The sequence below is a fragment of the Asterias amurensis genome, chromosome 19 (genome assembly GCF_032118995.1).
Source record: "Asterias amurensis chromosome 19, ASM3211899v1".
Taxonomy (NCBI): Eukaryota; Metazoa; Echinodermata; class Asteroidea; order Forcipulatida; family Asteriidae; genus Asterias; species Asterias amurensis.
In genome coordinates this window covers 5,577,743-5,597,747 of record NC_092666.1, presented here as the reverse complement: position 1 = coordinate 5,597,747, position 20,005 = coordinate 5,577,743, and the positions used below count along the sequence as shown (strand labels likewise).

General features: G+C 37.4%; 1 protein-coding gene across 1 annotated transcript in view; it reads right to left on the bottom strand.

Annotated features, from left to right (window-relative positions):
• Window positions 1-20,005, bottom strand: part of LOC139951513 (uncharacterized) — a 357,017-nt gene that overhangs the window by 84,027 nt on the left and 252,985 nt on the right. Inside the window, exons 144-156 of the mRNA XM_071950443.1 lie at window positions 17,531-17,629; window positions 16,779-16,931; window positions 14,958-15,098; window positions 14,049-14,141; window positions 12,029-12,181; window positions 10,858-10,998; window positions 9,451-9,549; window positions 8,707-8,859; window positions 6,942-7,082; window positions 6,033-6,131; window positions 2,954-3,100; window positions 1,736-1,876; window positions 583-681 (exon numbers count right to left, since the gene is read on the bottom strand). Coding sequence (XP_071806544.1) covers window positions 583-681; window positions 1,736-1,876; window positions 2,954-3,100; window positions 6,033-6,131; window positions 6,942-7,082; window positions 8,707-8,859; window positions 9,451-9,549; window positions 10,858-10,998; window positions 12,029-12,181; window positions 14,049-14,141; window positions 14,958-15,098; window positions 16,779-16,931; window positions 17,531-17,629 — 1,659 coding nt within the window. The remainder of the gene's footprint in view (window positions 1-582; window positions 682-1,735; window positions 1,877-2,953; window positions 3,101-6,032; window positions 6,132-6,941; window positions 7,083-8,706; window positions 8,860-9,450; window positions 9,550-10,857; window positions 10,999-12,028; window positions 12,182-14,048; window positions 14,142-14,957; window positions 15,099-16,778; window positions 16,932-17,530; window positions 17,630-20,005) is intronic.

The window sequence follows — 20,005 nt, the reverse complement described above, 5'->3', positions numbered from 1 at the left end:
AATATCAAAAATAAAAGCAGACATTCACTGTACAAACCTAATGTATGTGAATGACTTACATGTATGTCCAATATGAAACTTCACTGTCATACAATTTCAATGCATCTTGAAGCATACAACAATCAATTAAGCTAGTGAAGTTTCCTGGGGTGGATTTCACAAAAAGTTAAGACTAGACTTTCGTCCTTTCTTAGGACTAGCCTTAAGTTTTTAATATCCCCTAAAGAGTCCCAGGACTAGTCCAAATAGTAAGGACTATCTACATGTATGTGAAATCTACCAAGGGCCCAGGGCCCAATTTCATGGCTCTGCTTACCATAGGCACAAAATCGGCGCTTACGGAAGCAGGGAATTCTGTGCTTACGGCAAGCGTATTTCACGGGTTAGCGGCGAATTTGGGCGTGCGTACTCCACGTTACTAGGCATTCTACGCTTACAAGGCTAGCGCAGAAATTCGGCGCTTGCACGTGAGCGGGGAATCGTGATCGTAAGCGCAGAATTCGGCGGTAAGCAGAGCCATGAAATTGGGCCCTGATGTGGAGGGAAGGGCTTTAGACGTAAACATCCCTTGTGGTGACTTACCCAGAACTTCACAGTAGTTTCCAGTGAATCCATCAGGACATTGACAAGCTCCATTGACACAGCTACCACCATTGAAACATCCAAAACCACAGTTGGGTTCTAACATTATGGGAAACAATAACAAGGACAACATAGTATTAGCTGTTGCAAACTGCTTACCAATTAAAGTGACCTATGATGTACATGCAAACAATAGGTAATGGCCTTAGGTACATGTACCACGGCTTAAAGGCAGTGGACACTGATGGTAATTACTCAAAATACTTATTAGCAAAAAACCTTACTTGGTAACGAGTAATGGGGAGCTTTTGATAGTATAAAACATTGTGAGAATCGGCTCCCTCTGAAGTAACGTGGTTTTTGAGAAAGAAGTTATTTTACATAAATTTGACTTTGCGACCTCAGATTTAGAATTTGAGGTCTCGAAATCAAGCATCTGAAAGCACACAACTTAGTGTGACAAGGGTGTTTTTTTCTTTCATTATAATCTCACAACAACCAATTGACGACCAATTGAGCTCAAATTTTCACAGGTTTGTTATTTTATGCATATGTTGGGATACACCAAGTGAGAAGACTGGTCTTTGACAATTCCCAATAGTGTCCAGTGTCTTTAAAAGGACCAACATCAGGTCGTTAACTGTTTGTTGCATAAATGAAAACAATCACTTTATGGGTGAGAAGAAGCAGGTTGTAGGAAGAGGCATGTATGAATGTTCAATTTTGCATTAAAGGGACATTACAGAATTAATTTTTGCTAACTAAACAGCTGATGGCAGTGTAAGTGCTTTATGTAATCCACCATACACATAAACTGACAAACCTGTAGAAGTTTGAGATTGATCGACCATCTGGGTCACCAGAGAATAGTGAATATTATAAATTTTGCATTGCATCGATGCCAAAACAAAAATTAACAAAACTCTCACTGGGCAATTAACTCCAAACCCAAAATTAGATTATTTATTTCTCATCAAATATGACATTTCAAAAAGAAATATTTCAAGGGATTTTTTCTACTTTCATCATCATTAGACCGTGTACGTTTTTATGTAAATCTGTGATCTTCACGATTTTTGTTTCTTACCGCTTCTGTAACGTTTCTTTAAGAATGAAAAGGGTTCAGTTTAGCAGTAAATTGGGTGTTACTTACGTCTGACAAAGAATGCAAAGGTAGATCGGATGGGTCCGACGCTACACATGTAGGTTCCACTATCAGTAACCTCAAGACTTCTTAGGATCAGTTTGGTTGAATGTTCATCTATTGTCTCTGTCATTATACGAGCTGTTACATCTAAGATAAAAGAGAGGGTTCAAAGTCAAATAAGTATCAATAACCAATAATCAAGCTGTAACAGCTGAAATTAAAAACAGGTTGAAAGTCAAATCAGTATAAATAACCAATAACCAATCATCAATGATCAATAATCAGTCATATGACCTGTTGCATCTAATAAGATTAAAGACCGGTTCAAAGTTTAAAAGGATAAAATAGTCAATAATCAATAAACAGGTTGAAAGTCAAATCAGTATCAATAATCAATAATCAATATACAAGCAGTAACATCTAACCAAGAATATTCAAAGCAAAATGAGTATCAATAGTCAATAATCAATAATCATGCTGTCAATTATAAATAGTCTATTGTTAAAAATTGTTTGATCATTTGGGAATTAAATTTGCCAAAAGCCAAAACTAGGAGCTACCCAAGGTATGGTTATATTTCAGCTTTTAATTGACAAAGAAACTGAACTATAGGATTTAAACCTAAGTTACCTTGGCTATTGGTGACTTCATCTTCATGGATATACTTGACAAGTACTCAATTAACTAATCTTAACTAGGACTAAACCACGTCACTTTGGTTATTGATGATGACATCTCCATGGTTTGATAACTAATCGACTAACTAACTCTTAACCCGAGTTACCTTGGTTATTGGTGACTTCATCTTCATGGATATACTTGACAAGTACTCAATTAACTAATCTTGACTAGGACTAAACCACGTCACTTTGGTTATTGATGATGACATCTCCATGGTTTGATAACTAATCGACTAACTAACTAACTCTTAACCCGAGTTACCTTGGTTATTGGTGACTTCATCTTCATGGATATACTTGACAAGTACTCAATTAACTAATCTTAACTAGGACTAAACCACGTCACTTTGGTTATTGATGATGACATCTCCATGGTTTGATAACAAATCGACTAACTAACTCTTAACCCGAGTTACCTTGGTTATTGGTGACTACAATGTACATCTCCATCTTGGTTATACCATATCGGGTTAGTATAGGGAGTTCTATCTACTGTCAGTTCCACTAGATTAACTAATCTGAACTAGGTCTAAACCTGAGTTACCTTGGTTATTGGTAACTACGTCTCCATCTTGGTTATACCATATCGGATTAGTGTAGGGACTTCTACTGTCAATTCTACAAATGAATTCTGCATCGCTTCCTATCTCTGGATTCTGGTCCCATGGCTGCTCAATCTCAATGGAGAAATCTAAAAACAAACATAAAATGAGCATTAGTTTAGGAATATGGGACAATGTCAAAGGAACGTTACAGAATTGGTAAGAGAAAAAAAATCGTGAAGATCACAGATTTACATACTGTAAAACATTGTAAAACATTTTACATTGTAAAACTTACACGGTCTAATGACGATGCTTCCTGAAAACATCCCCTGATATATTTTTGTCTGAAATGTCATATTTGGTGAGAAACAAATAATCTAATTTCGCGTTTGGAGTTTATCGCTCAGTGAGCGTTTTATTTATTTTTGTTTTGGCATCGATGCAATGCAAATTTTTTGATGGGTTTTTCACTATTCCCATGTGACCCAGATAGCCGATCGATCTCAAACTTCTACAGGTTTGTCAGTTTATGTATATGGTGGATTACATAATATGCTTACACTGCCAGCAACTCTTCTGCAAGCGAAACAAATTCTGCAATGCTCCTTTAACAAATTCAATATGCTGGGAAAACAGCGTTTGCAAAAGAAGTTTGTTCACAAATAGATTATTGACGTCAGTTAAATTTAAGGTTATATTTTTATGAATTGGTCCCATAATATATTTAAGTAATATTTGTAAAGATAAAGATATAGATATTCTCTTGCAATGTTCATAAAGGAGTAGGGAACATTTTCACAGTTATTATAATTTATTCGTAGTTACAGTACAGCGCTTTGCAACTTTTGTAATAGACGCTTTATAAATATTATTTATTATTATTGTTATTATTTTACTTTCCGCCTTTTCAAGTTACCCTCATTGCATTGTATCTGAAGTACATGTAGTTGTTGCTACAAAAGCTTGTGCAGTTTTATTATGTAGAGTGTCATGGCCGAGTGGTTAGGAGCATCGAATTCAAGTTCTGGTAATGATTCACCGGAGTGTGGGTTCGAATCCCGGTCTTGACACTTGTGTCCTTGAGCAAGATACTTTACTATAATTGCTTCTCTTTACCCAGGGGTATAAATGGGTACCTGCGAGGGTAGAGGTTGATATTGTGTATGAAAAAGCCATAAGCGCCTTACAGGCAGCTCAGGGCTGTATACTCCCAAGGGAGCTGAGAAACATTACAGGGATGTTATTGGCCCTATGACCAGGGCACTAATGTAAAGCGCATTGAGACGGTTATTGTGAAATGCGCTATATAAGAATTTATTATTATTATTATTATTATTATTATTAGTATTATTATTATTTTGTAATTAGTTAGTGTTAGGACTATGTCACAGAAGGTAAGGTACAGGCAACCAGTTCAAGGCAATCACCAACAACAACAGCCATTCATATGTCAATGTTCACATCACATTTTTCTTGGGGACTGGAATACTTTTTCTTTTAAAGAATGACCCATTGGCTACCAAATTGGTCCAACAGCATGCACTGCAGTTGGTTGCCTCCAAGTTGCCTGTAAAAGTTGCCTCGTTTGACAAAGCCCTTCAAGTGCTTCCTTGTTACAAATAGCAACAAGAGAAATGAAGTGCAGCATTTAAAATAGATAAGAGTTAAAGATGCTATGTCAGATTTTTGGCCCCAAACATTAAAAAATAGATTTTTTTTGAGTGAATGGTATTTCAAAGAGTATCACCCGCTCTAACGAAAAAATGTTTAACTATTACTTTTAATGGTCAGGAACCATGACAAAAATTTAAAACGCACGTGATATATTGTCTGAATCCCGACAAAAACTAATTTTGAGCACTTTATTTCACTGCTACTAATAATTGGCGGACTTTTTCGAGCAATGTCACAAATGAAAGCTTGTAACTTTCTCGACCCCCATCAAAATACCTAGTGAATTTTAAATCAAAATTTCGGGGTCAAATCGGCCAAAAATCTGACATAGCATCTTTAAAACATAGCACAAGGTCTGCATGCTACAGTGCAGGCTTGGGATGCGTCCCTAGTCATAAGATTAATCCTAAGTTAGGAAGAGTTTTGTGAAATCGATGGCAGGGTACTTTTTGTACAACACAGATTTACATTACCCTTACATGGTTTGAATATAATGATGGTAGAAAGCGTACCTTCAAATATTACTTGCTGAGGGTGCGGTAGTTTTTGAGAAATGAGTATTACAAGTCACACAAAAAATGTTTGTCTCAGAAGACGAAAATTATTTTGACATGTAAAACACATTTTTGTGACATTGTATTACTAAAATCTCAAAAACTACAGCACCTCATCAAGTAATATTTTAAGGGAAGCTTCCTACTAGTTTATGTAAATCAGTTGACATTGTGTTTTGTGTTCCAAAAAGTACCCAAATCCTTTAAAGGAACACGTTGCCTTTGATTGGTCGAGTTGGTCTTTGGAAAGCGTTTGTAACCATTTGTTATAGAATGCATATGGGTAGATCGAGGTTTTAAAAGTATAATACATTGATCCACACAACTATGCCTCGAAATTGCACAGGTTTCCTTTTACCTCGTCGACTAACATGTTGACTCCCATAAATGGCCGACCGTGTTAGTTCGCACAGTAAAAGGAAAACCACCCAATTTCGAGGCAAATTTGTGTGGATCATTTTATTCTACTTTTAAAACGTCTTTCCAACCATATGCATTTTATAAAAAAACCAGTTACAAACGCTTTTTATAGACCGATCCAAGGCAACGTGTTCCTTTAACAAGTGACGTCAAAGAGTGCTAGAAACATTGACAGATAAGTACCAATGAATAACAAAGTGAAGACTTGACTGGTGTTCAGCCCGGTTCAAACTTAATGCCAATACGATGCGATTTTGGCACAAATTTGAAGTCACAAATCCATTTTCGCTATGTTATTCGCAACAGAGTTGAGCACAGCTCAACCCCTATAAACCATTCGTTGTGAATAAGTGACATCAACATTCGTATCGCATTCGCAGGAAGTGGTGAACCGGGCTTTATAATGCTAGAAACGTTGATTGATAATTACCAATGAATTCACAGTATTGTCCCTTGAATCCAAACGGACATTCACAGAGTCCACTGATACAAATACCTCCATAACGACACGGTGGGTCACATTCAGGAACTAGACAATAACAAGACATAATCAGACTCTACACAATAAGAACAAGTACACATCAAACAAAATCTGACAAACAGCCTAAGATTTTGTAACAAAAAGGGCTAGGTCGTGGGTTCGAAATCCCACACCAGTAATATACATGTACTTGTGATTGCTGGCATGGTCAAATTTTCTTACTATGGGTCAAGAAATTTCAGGTGATTTTATGATTCCAAATGACACAGAACAGACTACTGAAAACATTTCATTAGTCGGACAGGGTATACAACAAAAGTTCGTATTTATTGAGAATATTTTGAGTTTGGTTTTTTGGTCCAAAATGAAAAAAATAAACCATGATGGTATGGTAAAAATTTCAGATTTGGGGTCCAAAAAATTCTGATGATTTTATGGTTCCAAATGATACAGAACAGACTACTGAAGACATTTTATAAGTCTAGACTGGGTATACAACAACAATTTTCAGGTTTATTGAGAATTTTGTGAGTTTGGATTTTATGGTCCAACATGAAAAAAACGACCATGCCGGTATGGTAAAAACTTCAGATTTCGGGTCAAAAGATTTCCGATGATTTTATGGTTCCAAATGATACAAAACGAACTACTGAAGACATTTTCTCAGTCCAGACCAGGTATACAACAACAATTTTCAGATTAATTGAGAATTTTGTGAGTTTGGAATTCTGGTCCAAAATGACTCTCGTGCACTCATCACGTGTAAAATACATCAAATATGGCTGTCAGTGACGTGTATTGCAACCCATCTACATTTATAAGTGATAGACCAATTACTGAATGTGTACATGTACTTACCTAGAGCTACGATCGTGTACTGATACTTAACTGGGCCAACCTGGCAGGTATAGGTTCCTGAATCATTTAACCTCAATCCAATAAAGTTGAGACTCGTTTCATCATCGGATACTATCTCAGTATAAATGTGTGTTGAGCCACCTGAAATTAATACATTAAAAATAAAAAATTTGGGGTTGTTCAGAGAAAAATTTACAAAAAATGGAATTTGAGCCAATGACCTCTAGGTTAAAGGGAAGGTACACGTTTGGTACATGTAGTTACTCAAAACAAATACTAACTTAAAAACTGACTTGGTAACAAGCATTGGAGAGCTGTTAAAAGAAAAAAAACCATTGTGGGAAACAACTCCCTCTGAAGTAACATAGTTTTTGAGAAAGAGGTAATTTCTCACTAAAATAATAAAAGACTTCTAGCTAGAAGTGTTTTATTCCTATCTGAAAGCACACAAATTCGTCTAACAAGAGTGTTTTTCTTTCTCATCATTTTCTCGCAACTTCGATGATTAATTGAGCCCAAATTTTCACAGGCTTGTTATTTTATGCTTATGATGAGATACACCAAGTGAGAAGACTGGTCTTTCCCAAACGTGTACCTCCCCTTACAGTATAATCTATTTGATTAGGATTTTGGGATTGAACAAAGAAATATATACTAGAGCAAGACTACCTCTGGTTTAGCATATCGGTGCTCTAACTACTGAGCTATCTAGTCTTATGTTGGTGTCCCTCTTAAAGACACTGGACACTATTGGTAATTGTCAAAGACTAGTCTTCACAGTTGGTGTATCTCAACATATGCATAAAATTACAAACCTGTGAAAATTTGAAATCAATCGGTCGTCGAAGTTCCGAGATAATAATGAAAGAAAAAAACACCCTTGTCACACGAAGTTGTGTGCTTTCAGATGCTTGATTTTGAGACCTCAAGTTCTAAATCTGAGGTCTTAAAATCAAATTCGTGGAAAATTACTTCTTTCTTGGAAACAACATTACTTAAGAGTAATTTTTCAGATCTTTTAGTTGTATTTAGTATTTTTAATGGTTTCATTTAATTTACGTGTAGGTAACAGCTGGTCTGGCCTAATTTTATAATTTTTGTTTTGGGATTTAATTGGGGAATTTAGGCCTATAAGTTTTGTTTTCTTGTAATGCTTTTCATTTTGCTGTTAAGCGCTTTGAGGAATGCCAATTCATATTGCGCTATATAAATACTGTTTTATTATTATTATTATTATTATTATTATTATTATTATTATTATTCACAGGGAGCCGTTTCTCACAATGTTTTTATACTATCAACCTCTCCCCATTGCTCATAACTAAGAAAAGGTTTTATGATACTAATTATTTTGAGAAATTACCAATAGTGTCCACTGCCTTTAAACCACGGTATAATTTTGTCTGTAAGCAAAAGACTATGAGGGTATTAGTTTTGTTTCTATGTATTCTAATGACAGTGTCACATACATGTAACAACCAAATAAAATGAAAATATTGCTCACACAAATAGCTCCCTTTTCTTGCGAGGGAAGGTCTTAATGAATGTTTTGACATAGTAGTTAACAGGTAATATTTTGTAGTTGTCTTTTACATTGAAAGCAAAGAACAAACTTGTTGACTTTGTGTTTGTAAAATGATGAAGAAATTGTAGCATGTTTCTGCAAGTTTTTAGAATCCAGACTAGTATTCAAATGGAAGGAATATGTGAGATCATTGGCTTCAAGTTAAAAACCATATAAGGTCCTACATGACCTTTGACCTACCTTCATCTTTCAATGGTATCTCTCCTCTATCCGGCAGTAACCACACAGGATTATCATAGACCGTGTTATTGGGTACCAGACATTGGAACGTGACATTCATGCCGACAACAGGAACCTGACCATCTGGTGGGCTTACATTTATGAAACCATAATCTAAAGGGGTAAGAAGAAAAAAAAGTTCAGGTTTAATTGATGTTGTCATCACTAGCCCACACTTTAAACATAGATCAACACCCAGCTTTTAGCCCAAATGTACCCTTTTTAACCCAACTTACCTATCACCTCATATTGTGCTCCAATTGGACCAACTGGGAACTCAAAGATCAACACCCAGCTTAGCCCGATTGTACTTTTTTAATCCAACTCACCTATCAGCTCACACTGTGCTCCAATCAGACCAACTGGGAACTCAAAGATCAACACCCAGCTTAGCCCGATTGTACCCTTTTTAAATCCAACTCACCTATCACCTCATATTGTGCTCCAATCAGACCAACTGGGAACTCAAAGATCAACACCCAGCTTAGCCCGATTGTACTTTTTTAATCCAACTCGCCTATCAGCTCACACTGTGCTCCAATCAGACCAACTGGGAACTCAAAGATCAACACCCAGCTTAGCCCGATTGTACCCTTTTTTAACCCAACTTACCTATCACCTCATACTGTGCTCCAATTGGACCAACTGGGCACTCAAAGATCAAAACCCAGCTTAGCCCGATTGTACCCTTCTAACCCAACTCACCTATCAGCTCACACTGTGCTCCAATCAGACCAACTGGGCATTCGCATCCACCGTCCACACACAGTGCACCATTCAGACAGGGTGGTGTACAATTATCAACTGCAATCAAAATCAAAGGAAATATTAGGAATTCCTATAATAAAAAAATATTTTTTTTTAAATGAGAGATCATTGACGGCCACTTCCAGGTGAGGGTTACACTTAACTCTGACCAAGGGCATGTTGCCACCAACTCCTAGGGCTGAAACAGGGTTATCCGCTTCACAGTCCATAAGGATGCAGACATGGGTATCATCCACTAGGAGCCTGGCTACTAGAGCAGAATGAACTTCCTTCCCAACATGTGTGATGAAGCAATTATGGTCAAAGGCAATGGACACTATTGGTAACTGTCAAAGACTAGCCTTCACAGTTGGTGTATCTCAACATATGCATAAAATTTGAGCTCAATCGGACATCAAATTTACGAGATAATAATGAAAGAAAAAAAACCTTGTCACACGCAGTTGTGTGTGTTTAGATGGTTGATTTCGAGACCTCAAGTTCTAAATCTGAGGTCTCGAATCAAATTCGTGGAAAATTAATTCTTTCTCCAAAACTATGGCACTTGAGAGGGAGCCGTTTCTCACAATGTTTTATACCATCAACCTCTCCCCATTACTCGTCACCAAGAAAGGTTTTATGCTAAAAATTATTTTGAGTAATTACCAATAGTGTCCACTGCCTTTAAGCGCCTTGCTTAAAAGCACAAGTGTCATCGCCGGGACTCGAAACCACACTCTGCTGATGACAACACTATTTGGTTTGCGGTAACACCATGTGTGTATCTACTTGCCAGGTAGAGTTTTTTCTTAGAGAACTGTCGTTCTTTATTCTACTACCGCGGCGGAGTACATTTATCGGATGTTCGGGAGACTTCTCAGTTCTGAAAAGAACCGTCCTGCTTTTAAACTATTACCCGGGCGGAAGGTATAGAAAATTGGCTGGGACTACTACTTTAGCTTATGGGATCGTAATAAACTACACTACCGCGGAATTGGTCTCAACGTTTTGACTAGCTTGCTCTAGACTTCATCGGGAGAGCTGTTGATAGTATCAAACATTCTGTAGTAACAAAGTGTTTTTAGAAAAAAAGTAATTCCTCACTGAAATATTTGTATTTGATTTCGAGACCTCAGAATTAGATTTTGGGGTCTCGAATTCAAGCATCTGAAAGCACACGAGGGTGTTTTTTTTCTTCCATTATTCTCTTGCAACTTCGACGACCAATTGAGCTCAAATTTTCACAGGTTTGTCATTTCAATTATCCACATGTTGAGATACACCAAGTGATGAGAAGACTGGTCTTATACAATTACCAATAGTGTCCAGCGTCTTTAAGACAATCTTAAGAATGGACATACTAACCTGGAAGCTGTAATATGAGAGTGTGTCTGACTGGACCAACTATACAAGTATAACTGGCTAGATCTTCTATCTGCAAATCATTGATGATTAGAGAAGTACTGTAGGAGTTGACTGGACGAGAGCTGACATGGGCAACGGAATCTATAGGAGTATCAATTACATAGCGATTAGTGACTATTGATTATGACATTATTGACTTATTACTAGTTGATCAATTATCAATTAAGGATGTTGACGCTAATTATTTATACCAAACATGGAGATAAATGATGGCAAATTAAAATTAAAAGACTTTTTATTTCAAACAGATTTTTTCTATGTGTTTATCCCTTTGTCTGTTGTAATAATAATATAATAATGAAAGCATTTATATAGCGCCCCACAAAGAACGGAGCGCTTTACAATATACAAAGAAACAAACAACTTAACCCTCCGGAAGTCTTATGTGACGTAAAGCCGTTGGTCCCGTGTGTTGTGTAACGCACGTAAAGAACCTAGTGCACTTTCGAAAAGAGAAGGGGTTTGTTTGTTTGTTTGTTAGTTTAAATGACCTTCCCATCAAGGGAACTCGGCAAACTCCCACAAGGGTATATAAACACCAAGCTGGCAACAGCCAATCTCTCACATACAAACATTGGTTTAACGTCTATGATTATGATCAATGGCACAAATCAAGAAATTGTGGTTCAGTAACTAGACAACAATATTTATTCTAGTCATTGTGATATCAGTGGTTAGCTGGAGATTCGAACCCACAACCTTGTGAGTGCAAGTCCTGCAGTCTAACCACATTACCACAGTGACTTGCCCCGATGTTCCTGGTTTGATTGGCAGAAAATTGCGCCACAGCTTCTTGTTAACCATTGCTGTTTAAAAGGAGTAAATCTCATGATTCAAATGAGACCACATACCTTGCAGAAAAATGCTGTAAGTTAAAAGTGATATTGAGTGTCACTTAGTGATGGTAAGAAGCCACTGTTGTAATTTATATTATTGTTATAATTATTAAGCCCGGTTCATACTTCCTGCGAATGCGATGCAAATTTGACATGAAATTTGATGTCACAACTCTGTTTTCGCTGCGATATTCGCAAGAATTATTTGTTGCGACTTTGTGACGTCAACATTAGTATCGCATTCACATTCGCAGGAAGTATGAACCAGGCTTTACTTGGTCCTGCTGATTGAATTGAGCGCCCTTGTGCTGTGATCCAAACTGGTGCCCCGTATGCATTGTTTTCCGGTACTTCACATGTAAAGATGACTCGACTGCCTAGGGTTGGTATTTGTCCTTCTGGAACGTCAATCACGATGAAGCCTTCAACTGAAACACAAAGATAGTTTTTTCAAAAAAACCTTCAACTAAAATACAAACACAAACTTAGTTATAAATATAAATATAAATATGAATAGTAAGTTTGGTAGAGGGTAGAGCCATGTGTAAAATCTCTTTTGAGGCAATTCAAAGCTACTAGTAACAGCGCGTAATCTATTTCTAAGCATGCATGCATACACACAACCCGCGCACATCAAACAGATTCATCACAAACCTTTTTAAAAAAATATTTCAAACCTCAAATTTTCGATTGTCAAAGTGTCTATAATTGTATATTTTTAACAAAAGGGCATTTATGAATGGGAATAAAAGTGTAGTGACTCATTCTTAAACGACCGCTTAAAACCTCGCAGGGTCCTTGCCGTGCGATAAAGGCCCTTGCCTTCTTATCACACAGCAACAACCCTGCCGGTTTTAAACGGCCGTTGAAGAAGTCGTCGCTACCCTTTTATTCCCTTATTTACAAAGTTAGTTGATTCAATAAAGCCTTCAACTGAAGTATAAAAACACAAAGTTATCTTCTCAATACCTCAAATTCATAATGAACTCACAGGGTAGTGGCTTTAACCATGAACCAAGTCTCAAGGGTTTGTCACACAAGACAACTTTAACAGGCAACTCGGAGGTAACCGACTGCAGTGCATGCTACAGGACCACTTTGGTAGCTCACGAGTAATTTGTCAAACAATGTCTTACGATCCCCAACAATAATATGTGAACATTCAAATGTGAATGGATTCTCTTCTTGGAGATTGCCTGGAACTGGTTGGCTGTAAATTACGACATGGCATTGTGTAAAGATTATTTGAAGTCTTGTTAGTCTGTTAGTTATTAAGAGGACTAATTGTAGTCTTGTGACAAGTCTGTATGTTAAGAAGTGTGTCATGGGAGTGTCGTGGCCGAGTGGTTTAGAGCACCGAATTCAAACTCTGGTATTTCTGATCAGGGTTTGAATCCTCAGCCGTGACACTTGTGTCCTTAAGCAAAACACATAACCATTGCTTCGTCCTTCGGATGGGACGTAAAGTCGTTGGTCCCATGTGTTGTGTAAACGCATGTAAAAGAACCCAGTGCACTTATCGAAAAGAGAAGGGGTTCGCCCGGGTGTTCCTGGCTGGATTGGCAGCATATTGCGCCACAGCACCTTGTTAACCATTACATGGTGCTAAGGATTAGGTCTTACATCTCAAAATTCGCCCCACCCCTTGCAGTAATAATACCTGGCGCTTAGTATCCTTTGGCAAAAGGCGCGTTATAAATACGGTTATTATTATTATTATAAGATGATTTGCAGTCTCGTTACCAGTCTGTATGTTTTTTAAATTTTACTCTTAATTTTTGTTAATGCAAGTCGCCGGACACACACGGCCGAAAGGCCACTTCAAGGTGTGGCCTACAACTATTTTTTTCCAGAGGCCGTTGCCACCTACTCCTAGAGGTGAAACAGGGTTATCCCTTTTACAGTCCATACGGATGTAAGGCTTGTGTATCATCAGTCCGAAGCCTGGCCGGTAGAGCAGAAAGCAGTACCAAATTTTACGTAGCAAGTGTCACAACCGGGATTTGAACCCACACCCTGCTGATCAAACACCAGAGCTTGAATCCAGTGCTCTTAACCGTTCGGCCATGACACGCCACAAGAGGACACGCCATGTTAAGAGGATTAATTGTAGTCTTGAGACAAGTCTGTATGTTTAGATTATTTGTAGTCTCATTCCAAGTCTGTTTGTAAAGAAGAGTATTTATAGTCTTGTTAGTCTGTTACTTAAGAGGACTAACTGTAGTCTTTTGACAAGTTTGTATGTAAAGATTATATGTAGTCTTTTTACAAGTCTGCATGTTGTGTTGAACTGACCTGGTATTTCACAGAGTGGACCCGTTAGTCCTTCCAAACAAACACATCGTCCGGAGACACAGTTTCCACCGTTCAAACAAGGTGGATCACAAACTGTCAACAAAAACAAGAAAATTAGTTTAGTATGATCGAATGCAATCCTTCATTAATATCATACAACATATAGACTCAAGTTTATTTCCTTGAATTAAAGGCAGTGGACACTATTGGTAATTACTCAAAGCAATTTTTAGCATAAAAACTTACTTGGTAACGAGTAATGGACAGCTATTGTTAGTATAAAACATTGTGAGCTCCCTCTGAAGTAACGTAGTTTTCGAGAAAGAAGTAATTTTCCACGAATTTGATTTTGAGACCTCAGAATTAGATTTTCGAAATCAAGCATCTGAAAGCACACAACTTTGTGTGACAATGGTGTTTTTTCTTTCATTATTATCTCGCAACTTCGACAACCAATTGAGCTCAAATTTTCACAGGTTTGTTATTTTATGCATATGTTGAGATACACAAAGTGAAAAGACTGGTCTTTGACAATTACCAATAGTGTCCACTGTATTTAACTACCTATCTGAACTTAAAACTCTCATGCAATCATCCCGCTACTCCCTTCATCACTCCTCTCAGGGCATCACGCTGAACCACCCATCTCCCAAGATGCTACCCACACTTGGGGATAGAGCCTTCACTACTGCCGCTCCCAAGCGATGGAATGAACTCCCAAAATCTCTCCGTAATCAACAATCAGTCAATATGTTCAAAACACTGCTCAAGACTCACCCATTGTGTTAACAATATTACTGTAAAGCGCATTTGAACATGTACATGGAAAGTGCGCTATATAATTACATAATAATTATTATTGTTATTATTCTTAGTATGCAAAATGAATACACAATAATATCAACAGACCTGAAACGGAGACTTCAATCGAAGCAGAGAGTGGTCTCGCAAAGCAGTAGTAAACACCGAGGTCATCCAAGGTCAAATCACGAATAATCAGCTGAGTTTCCAACGGTGAGATTTTCTCGACGAGCACTCGATTTCTCTGACCTTAAAAATGAACAAGAATCAACAAAACAATTAAACATCTGAAAGGAAAAATAGAATTGTAATGGGAATAGGTAGAATTGGTGTTTGAAGCTTGGTTTGGAGAATAAAGAGTAACTACATGTTTTGACCCTGACGTCATCAGCAGAAAAATCTTGAATGCGCCATACTGGTGGGCAATTTCACTATAAACACCTGTAACTCTATGCTGCGGGTTTATGCAGTACAGTGTGCATTTTAGGCACCGCGGCGTTCATACACGTAAACCTAACTAACTGCCCACCAACATGGTGAGCGTGGCATTGGCCGCAGCGTGTGATGCGCGTGCAAGGTGTCAATAAATATAAACATGAATAGTAAACTTGCGGGTACAACCCTGTGTAAAATCTCTTTTGAAGGAGTGGTGGCTCTTTGGTCTCAACGTTTCGAACAGCATACTCTGCTCGTCTTCAGCGAAATTTGTATGTCTCTTGATTGTGTTAAAAGTCCAGCTACCATCCTCTTGCTACCAGGCAATCTCAGTGGTCTAATTGGTAAGACTCTATAGAATCGCAAATGTGGGTTTGAATCCCACCCAAGTAATATACCTGTGATGTTTTTTTTTCTTCACAGAAATCAGGAAAATACTTTGTATACGGTGCTAACACAAATACAAATCAGTGTAAGGGCAAAACCAAACATTTGAAGAAGAAAAAAATAGAAGAAAGAAAAGGAAAAAAAAATGTTTATTGAAGGTGCCTTTAAGGCCGTCTGCTTTTAGAGTTTTACTTCTTAGTGCCCACCTGGCGTTGTTGGTAAGACTTTCCTAGAGTTATTGTTGTATACAGAGCTAACACATATCGGTGTAAGGGTAAAACCAAAAAGTTTAAGAAGAAAAAAAAAAACGAGAAAAAAAAAAAGCACAAAAAAACCGTTGTTCAAGATGCCTTTAAGGTTTTTATTTCTAAGTACCTACCTGGCATTGCTGGTAAGACTGTCCTATAGTTAAACAGTGTTTATTTTTATATTTTTTTATTAGTAACATTTATTTCAATGCTGTTATTCATTACAATAAAGCACATAATATGTTGAAATTACCCAAGTAATAACAGTAACATGACATATGAAACATATTTTGTGCACAGTGATACAATAGTAATCGGCAGATAAATGACACCATTTAGGTGTAAGGTGAAGCAGAATGCTTTTATACCCTTACCTATGGACAAACAATCATACAACCAAGGAACCGTAACAGGACAAAGGACAACGGAAGCAGACAAGACAAAAAAATATGAGACAAGGCCAACATAACTTACAAGTTACACCTTATTAGTTTATGAATAAGAGTCTGAGTTCTTAGGCTTTTAACAAACACAGATAGAGAGGGTGAGGATTTAAGAGAATCATTTAAGCTATTCCGGTGTGAAAATGATCTCCTTTGAGGTTTTTATTTCTTAGTGCCTACCTGATGGCATCGCATGCGAAACTTTCCTAGAGTTATACAGTGTTAAGCCGGCCTCAGGCTCAGGTCGACCTTGCCTCAACAAAAAACAGTCGGAAACCAATCGCAGGCGCACGATTTCTCAGTTGTTGTGACATGAGCATATTTTGTCTGTGTGTTGCCGACAACTTGTTGCAGGCGCAAGAAAATCGTAGATCGACCTGAGGGCGGCTTTAGGGTTTATGTTTCTCAGTGCCTACCTGGCATCGCTGGTAAGATTTTCCTAGAGTTGTACTGCCATTCAGGATTGATGACAAAATGATCTCCTTGTACTACTTGACATAGTAATGCTATATCCATCCCTACACCAACCACTTGACCTTGAGGCTGGACTATCTGAATGAAGCCATCGACTACGGGAGAGAACAAGACAGAACAATATATTCTTTATTCTAGTTTTATTTAGTTTAAAATATATAATATGGATTTACTTATTTCATCTTTTCAAAATTTGGTAAGTTTTAATCTACTCTAGATTGGCAATCCTATTGCTCGTGATTTTGTTCCCAGAGTTCGGGAAAGAACTGGGTATACAGTGCTATTAAAGGATTTGGGTACTTTTTGTAACACAAAACACAATGTCCGCAGATTTACATTAAACTTACACCGTTTGACGATAATGATAGAAGAAAGCGTACCTTAATATATTTGTTGCTGAGTTGCTGTAGTTTTTGAAAAATGAGTAAAACAATGTCATGAAAATATCTTTTTATATGCTAAAATAATTTTTATCTCATGATCACTGAGAAGAAAATTGTTATCATTACATTGTTTTACTCATTTCTCAAAAACTACAACACCTCAGCAATTAATATTTTCAGGGAAGCTTCAAACTGTGTGAGTTTAATGTAAATCTGTGGACATTGTGTTTTTTGACCTACAAAAAGAACATTTTAACACACATCAACGTTAGAGTAAACCAAATAATATTCATCATATTGTTCTTACTAACCTGGTGTTTGGCATTCTGATCCATACCATTCTGGTGGACATTGGCAGATCTGGTTCACACATGTGCCTCCATTCATACAGGCCAGAACACATCTTGATTCTACAAAGAAACATACACAACAATGTCAGACAAGATGGTCTATAATATACAAGGCCTGGTTACATGGAAGCCACATTGCCCCTGGTGGACATTGGCAGAACTGGTTCACACATGCGCCGGTTTTCATACACGCCAGAACACATCTTGATTCTACAAATAAACACACACAACAATATCAGAAAAGACGGCCTACATGTATAATATACAAGGCCTGGTTACATGGTAGCCACAGAGACCATGGCCCCAATTGCCCCTGCTGGACATTGGCAGAACAGGGCCCAGTTTCATAGCGCTGCTAAGCACAAAAATTTGCTTAGCAGGAAAGTTCTTCCTTGATAAAAACAGGATTACCAACCAAATTTCCACTTGTTGCATATTGCTTGTTACTGGTATTCAACTGTTGTTTGCTCATCCTGAAAATCACGGGGAAATTTGGTTGGTAATTCTGTTTTTATTAAGGAAGAAACTTCATGCTAAGCAAAATTTTGTGCTTAGCAGCTCTATGAAATGGGCCCCTGGTTCACACCACATGTGCCTCCGTTCATACACGCCAGAACACATCTTGATTCTACAAATAAACATACACAACAATATCAGACAAGATGGTCTATAATATACAAGGCCTGGTTACATGGAAGCCACATTGCCCTTGGTGGACATTGGCAGAACTGGTTCACACATGTGCCTCCATTCATACACGCCAGAACACATCTTGATTCTACAAATAAACACACACAACAATGTCAGACAAGATGGTCTATAATATACACTACTGGAAATAAGCTTGAATTCATCACCCTATTAATGTACATGTACGTCTAACGTCTCTTAACTTGATACATTTTTATGGAAATTGTTTCTATTGCCAGCCTGAAAGACATCAAGTACAAAAGTTGTCTATTCAAGTGCAGTACGACCAAGGGTGAGAGTCATTGCTGAAAAAAATAAAACTAGGATCAAAATTGTACACAAAATGATCGCCTTCCCGCAAATTCGTAACCCACTGAGGCTTAGATTTCATATTATTGTGGTGTCTTTGGCACTACAGTAGTAGACCAAAGAGCAGAATTAAAATTTAAAAAATGTTGATACAACTTATGGCTGATTTTCTTCACTAGGCTGACTTAAAGATGCTGCATGTATGTCAGATTTTTGGCCCCAAACATTAAAAAATATATTTTTTTGAGTGAATGGTATTTCAAAGAGTATCACCCCCTCTAGGGAAAAAAAGTTTACAGTCAGGAAACATGACAAAAATTTCAAACGTTTCTTATAAAACACATAAGAATTGGTCACGTTATATATTGTCGGGATCCTGACAAAAACTAATTTTGAGCACTTTGTTTCACTGCTACTAACAACTGGTGGACTTTTTGGAGCAATGGCTCAAATGAAAGCTTGTAACTTTCTCGACCCCCATCAAAATATATGTACCTTTAAATCAGAATTTTAAATCAAAATTTTTTGGTCAAACCGGCAAAAAATCTGACATCTCATCTTTAAAAAGTCTAAAGTAAGAGTGTGACGTTTCTCATCCCTGTAAGACTATAGGCAATGAGATGATTTCCTGCGACATTTAAAAATCAAGGCATCTGTTAAAGGCAGTGGACACTGGTGGTAATTACTCAAAATAGTTATTAGCATAGAACCTTACTTGGTAACGAGTAATGGGGAGAGGTTGATAGTATAAAACATTGTGAGAAACAGCTCCCTCTGAAGTAATGCAGTTTTTGAGAAAGAAGTAATTTCTAACTAAAATACTTGAATTTGATTTTGAGACCTCAGAATTAGATTTTGAGGTCTCGAAGTCAAGCATCTGAAAGCACACAACTTGTGCCACAGAGCGGTTTTTCTTTCATTATTCTCTCCAAACTTCGACGACCGATTGAGCTCAAATTTTCACAGGTTTGTTATTTTATGCATATGTTGAGATACACCAAGTGAGAAGACTGGTCTTTGACAATATTACCAATAGTGTCCAGTGTCTTTAATAAGGGAATCATTGTGTGGTGAAGAGGTTTTCAAATTTTCACAGGTTTGTTATTTTATGCATATGTTGAGATACACCAAGTGAGAAGACTGGTCTTTGACAATATTACCAATAGTGTCCAGTGTCTTTAATAAGGGAATCATTGTGTGGTGAAGAGGTTTTCAACTAGTGGTTTAATCCCAACAAGGCCTGGTTCTTGATAATTTTACCGAGAAGAAGTCGAGGTTAAATATAAAGAACCAAGCCTCGGCGGGTTTAAACCACTAGTTGAAAACCGATGCAGCACACTTTGATTCCCATTCATAAATACCTTTTCGGTCAACAAAATCTTCCCTTTTGGTCAAAAAGTAAAATAAATGCAAAACTTATCATTGTTATTTGATTTC